The sequence below is a fragment of the Leptosomus discolor genome, chromosome 4 (genome assembly GCF_034619465.1).
Source record: "Leptosomus discolor isolate bLepDis1 chromosome 4, bLepDis1.hap2, whole genome shotgun sequence".
Taxonomy (NCBI): Eukaryota; Metazoa; Chordata; class Aves; order Leptosomiformes; family Leptosomidae; genus Leptosomus; species Leptosomus discolor.
The window spans coordinates 11,715,971-11,725,002 of NC_141394.1; the positions used below are offsets into that span (position 1 = coordinate 11,715,971).

Sequence of the window (9,032 nt, forward strand, 5' to 3'; positions counted from 1 at the left end):
CGTTATTTGAAGACACAATGCGATGAAAGTAATGGTAATACAGAGAACTTACCACACTGACTCTTCAACAGCCCTGCAGAATCCTGCCTTATCCCAGGATTGTAATTAAGACAGTTGGGAATAAATAAAGAAATTAATTATGAAATAAATTCTGAGTTTCAAATCAACAACTTTTAACACTTAAGCTGTTAAAGCCTTTTACAACTTAAGTATTACAACCGCGTGCCTGCAACGCTCTTGAAATCACACCAGTAAGCCCCAGTTTTCAGATTAACACCTTATATATGGTGATAAAGAAGTTAAAAGTAGCTTCTTCTGCATGAAGAAATTTTAGCAGATCGGTGGTGTTTCCTTGGTTTATTTACTTCATATTACAAGTTCAGTTCAATTACTAATTCAATTGCAGCTGAAAACAACAAAACCAAACTTTTGCTTACGGCAGCTATGAGGCCCAAGTAAAAATAAGAATGCTTAAGAAACAGCCAAAACACCTCAAAACCATCCTTTGCATAAGGCAATGCTTCCAGGTACAGGTAACGTTATCGAGGATTGTGTTTAGGAAGGTGAATTTGCACATCGTATGACAATCCAGTAACAAACTCTACCAGTCACAAAAAAGATGAAAGGAAGAACAGAAAGGAACACACAAATCCAAGACTGATCTACATCTAATCATCACGAGGCTTTTTGCTGATGGACACAACTACAAACTCTCAAAATGGATACGAAATTAGGGAAAGCAATTATAAACTTCACTGCCAGCAGCAAACATCCTGTAAGTTCAAAGACCTCAAATAAGCTTGTAAACAGTTTCTATTATACAATTTAACCTTTCTATGTTTAATAAGAGAAGTCCTAATGCACTCTGGACATCAGATATTGAAGTAGCAACTTGTTACTAGGACTTACTCATTTTTTGCACTATTTCACTATTTATTAAAGACAAACATTTATCAAAATTAGTACATACAAGAACATTTTGAAGAAACCTACATATTTATGGTGTTTATCTGAGCTTGTTCAGAGGAACTGCTAAACCATGTTTTCACAAAAAAAAAACACCCCAATAGAAAATAAAGTTCCCAAACAAGAATAATACTACCAACCTTCATATTATATGTCAGCTTTCATTTGTCTAACCTGCTCCCTCTTTTTTAACTCATGTCCTGAAAATCATTTTTTTAAGCCGCTCAGACAGGCCTTTGACTCGACCTAAGGCACAAATTTGACAGGCAGTTTTTTCCGGTTTTGTGTCACATATTTACATCTCAATAATAAGCCATGCTAAATGGAGGGTGGAGGATACACTGTACAAAGCCCCAGTAAGAAGTAAAAGCTGCTTCCCATTAGGGATGCAATGAATAGGCTGGCCCAAGAATATCATCTTTTCCCATGACACTCCTCACACAGTTCCGACCATGAAGAGATGCACCTTCATCTCACCCTTAAACATCCAACATACCAAACGATGAAATTTTCCGTACACTTCTCTGCACCTACCCAATTTTTGCCTGAATGCATGCTCCCCACGAGTCATCGCCTGATCCAAGTGGCACTGCAGTCCTATTTAACAACAATACAGCTCCTTAAACAGCTTAAGAGATTACCTCTATGAAAACCAAACAATTTCACTTGTTGTACATGATCGCTCCTAAACTAAGGCCAGATTTCTGCCAGGAAGCACGCGAGCTGACACACATCCCCCACCCCCCCCAGACTTCCACTGTCATTTTTCTCATACCTTAAGATTCCTCTTCCTGTGTACTGAAGAGAGTTGCCATTTTTTTATTAACTGGTGGTTAGGGAAAAGGCAATTTGCCATTTACAGACAATACTGGACACCATGTTACCTAGAAACTGGGTTTTTTTGCAAACAGCAATTCACTGCAATTTCAAAAAGCAACCTTGGAGGTTGCCATGAACATTGTAGTAGGAGCTCCTTAAGTTGTTGGTATGAAATTTCAGTTTAACTTCTCCCAAAGCTTTACCCAGTGCCTGTGCTTCCACACTGAGATCTAATGGGGTTTAGAAACAGACTGAGGTGAAAACATCTGATCACAACTTTTTATTCCATTCCATCAGCTCAGCAACAACTGAGCCAAACAATGTCTTTCCACTCATGGAGTTTTTGTGATTTACTATCTTCTGGGTTTCCAATTATAACTCCTTCAACTTGTTGCTCCTGTACTCCTGACTTTGAGAAGCTGTCTCATTAGTAGTCAAGTCTAAAGTACTTCGCTTCAGAGATCAGAGAAGTCTTCGTGTATGAAGCATGGGAAGGGCAAAAAACAGCCCAAGACAAACCGTCTTAAGTTTACAGAGATAATGAACTGAATGGTTGGGAGGGAACACCATCTTATGCAGTGTTTCCACAATAGCTTCCATTTACAGTAAAACCATAAACTTAAGAGTTCTTTGTGTTTTTCATTTTATGTGCCTTGCAGACTGCCAGTCGTCAGAAGACCACAATCCAACTGCTGAAAGCCACACAAGCCATGCACATCTCAACTAAGTCTGAACTAAAAAAAAAAAAAAAAACAACACCACTAAACACCAAACAAATAAAAATCCCACAGAAGAAACAAACTTTCTTTTTTTTTTTTTTAAGGCTTGTAAAAGCCAAAATTAAACATCAGGTTGTTCTCAGACAAGGAAAACTCCCTTTCACTGAGAACACTCAAAACACATTTCCTTCCCAGGAGCTGCTGGAGTTCCATCGTCCACTCCGTTATCAGGCCATCCTCACCTTCTCATTTCTAAAAACCTGTGATTTCAGCTGCGCAGGTTCTACAAGCTTTACCATTTCATCCTGAATTCAGTGGGAAAAAGACTAGAATGAGGTTTTTTTGCAAGTAACCTGAATGAGCATGAAAAAGATGATAAATGAAGCTGACAAAAAGTACCCTACCCTGAACTTCATAACTCGGTCCTATTAACTTGTTTATCACTCACTTACCTACCCCTGCTTCACAGTCAGTCCCAGACCACCCAGACTGGGAAAGCCTTCACTTACTACCAATGAGATGAAAACATCAGGGAAGCTTCCAGATGCCACAACTGCCTCGCCAGCTATCAGAATCTACAGCACATGTCATGCTGTCCAAAAAAAGCAAAGTGTTCTGCTGCCTCAGGATACTTTAATAATAATTTAGCTTTTTGATCCCTCTACAGGCCTCAAAGCATATTAAATAGGTACCTATGGCTATGTGAAGCTCTGTGTACCAGCAAAGGCTCACCTCACCTACAACTACACGTATTCCTCTGTTGCCTCTGCCTGTCCCGTCACGCCATACACAATAACCTCTGAAAGCCATCATGTAAGGAGCCATTTGGAACGGCAGCTATGGGCCATGAAATAAACCTGCCTATGATTTTGTCAATCTCACTTTACACAAATGCTGTTCAAGGTTGCCATCACGTACCACTCATCTCAATGCTTAAATATCAACCTATACATTGGCTAAGTCACTAAAGGGCCTTCATCCCTTCGCCACACACCACCACAGCAAACTCCATAGGCTCTGCTCCAGAATAAGAGATTTCTTCAGATATCTGCAGGGTGGCTAGACAGCACAGCGCGGCACATCACCAGGGCTGCCCATCTCACAAGTCTCACCTTCAAAACATTCTACCTACATGATGACACTCACTCTTCTAGGACATACTACAAAAACAAAATGCCAGGCATAATGACCTGTTAATCAAGACATGCTCATGATGTGCAGTTTATCTCACAGAAGTTGGATAAAACGCTTCTTGTATCAACTTCTGCAGAAATGCAGAGTGCTTAACTGTGGAAAAACCTACCACCATCTTAACCCAGCCCTTCCTTAAACATATGAGACTCTTCCTTCCTCCTCATTTTAATTTCTAGCACAAAAGGAGATATACCACTTAAAAGCCAAACCGCTTAGAATTGAAGTTCAAAGAAAAGCTTACAAACTGGAGTGGGCTTTTTTGAGGACACCATTCAAAAAAAAGCAGAAGTGAACAGTCAGCTTAGACGGTCACAGAATTAAAACTACTCAGCAAAGCAACTCTGTGTGACTACACAGGCAAATAAGAAAGGACTTTCAAGTCTTGCTTGGCCGTTTCCAGTAATACCTACCTGAAAAACCTAACGTTAAACGACAGCAAGTTAGTAACGCTTCCCTGTGCTTCTTCCAGCATTACACGGAACGGGTGGGTGCTGCCGGGTTCAGAGAACATATCGAAGGAAAGCAGAACGCCCAGGGCTCTACGGCAGCTCCACCTTCGCCTGCTTTTCTTCAAGATGGTCTATTCCCATGACCAGCAGTGCAAATAGCTTTCTAGCAAGGCACCTGGAGCTCAGGCCTATCCCCAAAGCCTCACTCCCGCGTACCAGCAACATTCCCACCCTCAAGCTCTCCCGCTCCACTCCGAATTGCCCTGTGGCACATGTAGGTGTAAAACACGGCATCGAGGGGCACCCGCAACGTTTCTTGGGCCTTCCTGTCCAACAAACACCACACGTGCCCAACACCAGAGACGAAGGCCATCGCCAGCTGAGGCTCACAGAGAGCCTCCGACCCCCGGGGCAACCCCGGGCTCCCTCCCCCCCGCCCCGGGACACAACGGCACACACACACACACACGGAACCCGAAGGGGTGAGCACGGAGGGCCGCTCCCGCCGCCTCCACCGAGGTGCGCGGGAACCTGTCGTGAGGCCCGGCTGGGCCGCGGCGCCTCGCCCTGCCCCGGGTCCCGGTCCCGCCCCACCACGAGGCCGGCCCCCCCGAGCGGCGCGGTGCTGCCCCCTTCCTGCCTTTGCGGCAGGTCCCATCGGGAGGCGGGAGCGGCGAGGAATTATGAAACCGGATCAGTAGGGCAACCCTCGGGGCCTCCCCGCCGCCCAGGCCTCCCCTCCTCAGCATCGCCCCCCTGCTCCGGCAGCCCCACCAGGGCTGCTCCGCCCTCTCCCCTTAGCCCCCCGCCCCAAGACCTCTCTCCCCATCCCCGGGGTACCTCGGAAACCTCCTCTTCTTCCTCTTCCTCCTCGTCTTCTTCCTCCTCCTCCTCCTCGCTGCCGTTGTTGCTGCTCTCGCTGCCGCCGCCACCGCTTTCGCTGCTGCTGGCCGGCCGACCCGCCCGCCCGCTCCGCTTCGCCTTCGCCGGCGCCTTCTTCTTCAGCAGCAGGTCGCACACCCGCACCAGCCCCCGCGGCGCTGCCGCCGCCGCCGCCGCTGCCGCCCCGGGCGGGCACAACGGTGGCGAGGTACCGGCGCCGCCGTTCAGCCCCTCCGGGGGACCGGGCCCAGCCGTGGCGCTCCCGGCGTCGCCGCCGTCACCGCCTCCCTCCGCCGCTGCTACTACCGCCGCCGCGCTAGCCGCCTTCTCCATGGCCGCCGATCCGCCTCGCTCAGCGACGACGACCGGTGAGGAGGAAGGAGGAGGAGGCACCCGGGGCCGCCGCCGCTGTCTCGGTCACCTCTAGCGCCGGCGCCGCGCCACCTCTCGCGATACTTGTCGCGCCGCTTTCAGCAGAGGCGGGCGCCGCTCCCGCCGCCACAGCCACCGCCCCGCGCGCGCACCCGCCGCCGCCCCCCGCCGCTGCCGCCGCCCGGCTCGCGCGGCCTCGGCTGGGCCCCGCGCTCGCGCTCCCCCGCCCCGCCCCGCGCCCGCTCCGTCGCGGCACCCTCCTGGCCGCGACCCCTTCCGTGCGTGCCTCAGTCACCGCCCCGGCGCCGGAAGCGGCGGCGACGTCATCACCCGCCGCGACGGCGCCGTGCGGTCGTGATCCCTGCGCTCTTCTCGCCTCGCCGCCCCCGTCGCCCCGCCCCCGCGGCGGGTGAGGCAGCCCCGGGCCTCCCCCGGGGGGGGGGGGGGGGGGGGGGGGATGGCGGCTATCTCCTCATCCTCGCCCCGCCGGGCTGCTGCCGTGTGGGACCAGCGAGGGGCAAAGCCCCGGCAGGCCCCGCCGGCGGGAGAAGGTGGTTTGGCGGCGGAGCCGCAGAGCCAGGCCTCTCCGGTGGTGGTGGGCTGACGTTGAGTTACCTCGTCAAAAGTCAGTGGCAGGAGAGCGGTAAGCCTGGGCCTGGTCGAGCGCTACGTTCTGTGGAGCGGTGCTGCCCGCTGGGCCTCGGCGTGTGCGCGGGAGCGGGCGCAGAACGTGGCGGCCTCCTCGGGAAACGGCGAACACACGAGGCCTTAGGCCCACACCATCGTCAGACCACGGTAGACCCGTTTACAGCTGCAAGCGGTGGTCTCCGTACAGTCGTGCTGGACACTGTGCATTCAAAGGCAACCTGCTAAGCCCGGTTTTAAATGAAAGTTGATGGGTTATCACTAAAAAAAGCAGGAAGCATCAGGATGCCTGTGTCACTTTGACCATCTGCTTTAATTACATCCTCTAACCGTGTCGCTCTATCCTGCTTCCTCCCTCAGGCCCCCCGCCCCAGACTGTCATCCCCAACATGTACGGGGGGCATGAAGGCTCCACTGGTTTTGTGTCTGGAACAACCCTGTTGCCCGCATTGCTGCAGTAACAAAAGCTTTGTGGCCGTTAAATACTGAAGGAATGGACACCCTTTTTCTTGCCTTTTTTTTTTTTTTTTTGTAAGTCAACAAGGAAAATGTTTTTACCTGCAGAAACACATGATCGTAAAGACTGGTAATGACTCTAATGTGCTGGTACGCTACGGATGTCTTGGAATTGGTGTTTCAAGCCAATAGTGCCTGTTCCAGTTATACTTTACAGCGATACAAAGAGCTTGTCGTTACTTGATTACTCTTAAGTGTTGTCTTTTGTCTCATTTGGAGAATGTTGGAAAGCAGCAGTCATGTCTGCAGCACCTCTGAAATGAAACACTGCTTTTAAAAACAAATCTCAAAAGACCTAATGCTCATCATGAGAGCAAGTCTACACAGTTTCCCCCCAGATCTTCATGTTCCTTACATCCCACCAAAACCTGCCTGTTCTGAATGAAAGGACTGCCTTAGTGGTAACAGCACCACTGTGAACCTACATTATTTCTAAGTCATCCGGCTGTAACTGTAGTTCTTAACCTCTGATCTTCAGGCACAAGGTCTAAACTGAACAATGCATTTATAAATATATAGATGACATTTTGATGTGATCCAGGAGGAATAAACTGAATGTTCCAGCCACCTACCTACAACTTCCTGGTATGACTCCACAAAAATCTCAAAAATAGCACAAGATGCATCACAGCAGTGAGAATAACGCTTTTGTCCTCTTGTGACAAGTGCCTTGATTTTTACTGATTTATATCGCGATACAAGCACAAATTAAACATTTGTTATTTGTCGAAGTCACAACAAGCAGAAAACAGAATCGTAAGTGAGTATGGGTAACCTCAGCCATACCACCTGAGATTCGTGGTGTGTGTGTAAAAGCGATGACACTTTTTTCAAGTGATAAGCCTGGAAAAGTGACCTAGTCTTCATCGATTGATCCAAGAGGTCGCTGACTTCTTTAAAAGAAACATATCTTAGTTTTCTTTGGCTGTACGAGCAGGCTGGCAGAGGAACAGCTTGTCCGAATGCACCCGCTTGGATTCAGGAAGGGCGGTTGCAGGACTGGATTTTACCCTTTGAGCTGTTAGCAAGGAGTTGCCCTCTCTGTCCCTTTCAGGTGCAGCGTAAGGTTGGGAAATGGCATCGAAGGGCCGGTCCGCCGCTGAGCTATCTAAGCTCCAAGTGAAGCTGCAGCAATACTCAGTTCGATTGTTACAAATCTGCGTTTTAATACTGGGCTGCAACATTTGCAGGTTACTTCAAGTAGCCATTGAAGTTGTTGGCCTTGGAAAGGGTACTCTGAGCCATCCGGCCCAGTTTCTTGCTAATGAAAGTGTCTGGATTATTTTATCACTCGGCGTTGTATTCTCAAGCCCTGAATCAGATGGAGTGGTTACAAAACAGTGCTTTTGTTGGCACAGGCAGCATGGCCTGGCTGAGAATGTTTGTTCAGTTTCTTTTATGATGGTGACCTCTGTTCTGATCAGAGTTGCTCCTAATCTTACAGGGCAGAACAAGTCCTTTTCCTCCATTTTTATAACAGACAGTTTATACCTGCTCTCCCTACTACCCTTACTAGTTTGAGCCTTTCGTGTGTACAACAGCAACAAAAGCCCTTGTGGACTTTAGAGAAGCTTAGTGTTAGATTCACTGGGCTTACAAGCTTTGCGCTTGTCATGGGCAAAGGCTGCTAACAAACGTCAGCCATCAGTCTCGTGGTGGTTTGAGTGAGGGAACATCTTGGCAAGGCGTGAAACTTCTCCAGGTTGCGTAACAGCACTTTATATTTTAGAAACCCAAAATAAAACATTCCTGTTGATACCATGAGCATCATCAAGAGGGGCTTATAATGAAAGAGTAAATAATTAAGATAATTTTTTGGTATCCCAGTTTCCATATGGGTGGATAACCCAAAGCTGTGTTTCCTGTTCATAGGGCCCTTAGGTAAAGGATTGCATAGCAACAGAAAGCCAGTATAAGCCCTACTAGGGGAAGGGATACCACAAGCACATTTCCCTTTGTGAGGCTGATTACCTTTAGACATCTGGGTTTGTTGCTAGCATAAAGCTGCACAAAATCTTGAGAAAAATAATAATCCTTCATTATCCCTTTGTTCTGTGACTTCTACTTTGGTATTTATTCAATTCCCTTCCGGTTATTGATCACTCCACCGAACACTCAATATGAATAGTGTGAAGACCTGAGGCGTGGATTCAGTGAATGCTTTCAGGAGCTGTCTCATTAGTTATCGTTGATTATTTTAAACAGAAATAATAAAATCGAAGCTGTTCAGCAATTATGCAGTTACTGGTGACCAAGTCAAAGGGAGAAAGAAGGAAAAGAGCACAAATGTCTCTACATTCAGAAAAGTATTGTTTTGTGTTATGTGTATTTTAAGGTTTGTCTAAAACACTCAGTTTTAATAACTGTAGCTTACAGGTGGAAAACAATGATTAAAAATTGTTTTATGCAGCCATGGCATTTACTTTAAATCACATTTTTTAAATATCTGTATTTCTTCATTACAGCAAGT

General features: G+C 47.9%; 1 protein-coding gene across 1 annotated transcript in view; it reads right to left on the reverse strand.

Annotated features, from left to right (window-relative positions):
• The window catches only part of ANKRD17 (ankyrin repeat domain 17), an 89,704-nt gene extending 84,342 nt beyond the window's left edge, over positions 1–5,362 (reverse strand). The window contains exon 1 of the mRNA XM_086464420.1: positions 4,988–5,362. Coding sequence (XP_086320546.1) covers positions 4,988–5,362 — 375 coding nt within the window. The remainder of the gene's footprint in view (positions 1–4,987) is intronic.
• Between the last annotated feature and the right edge of the window lie 3,670 nt (positions 5,363–9,032).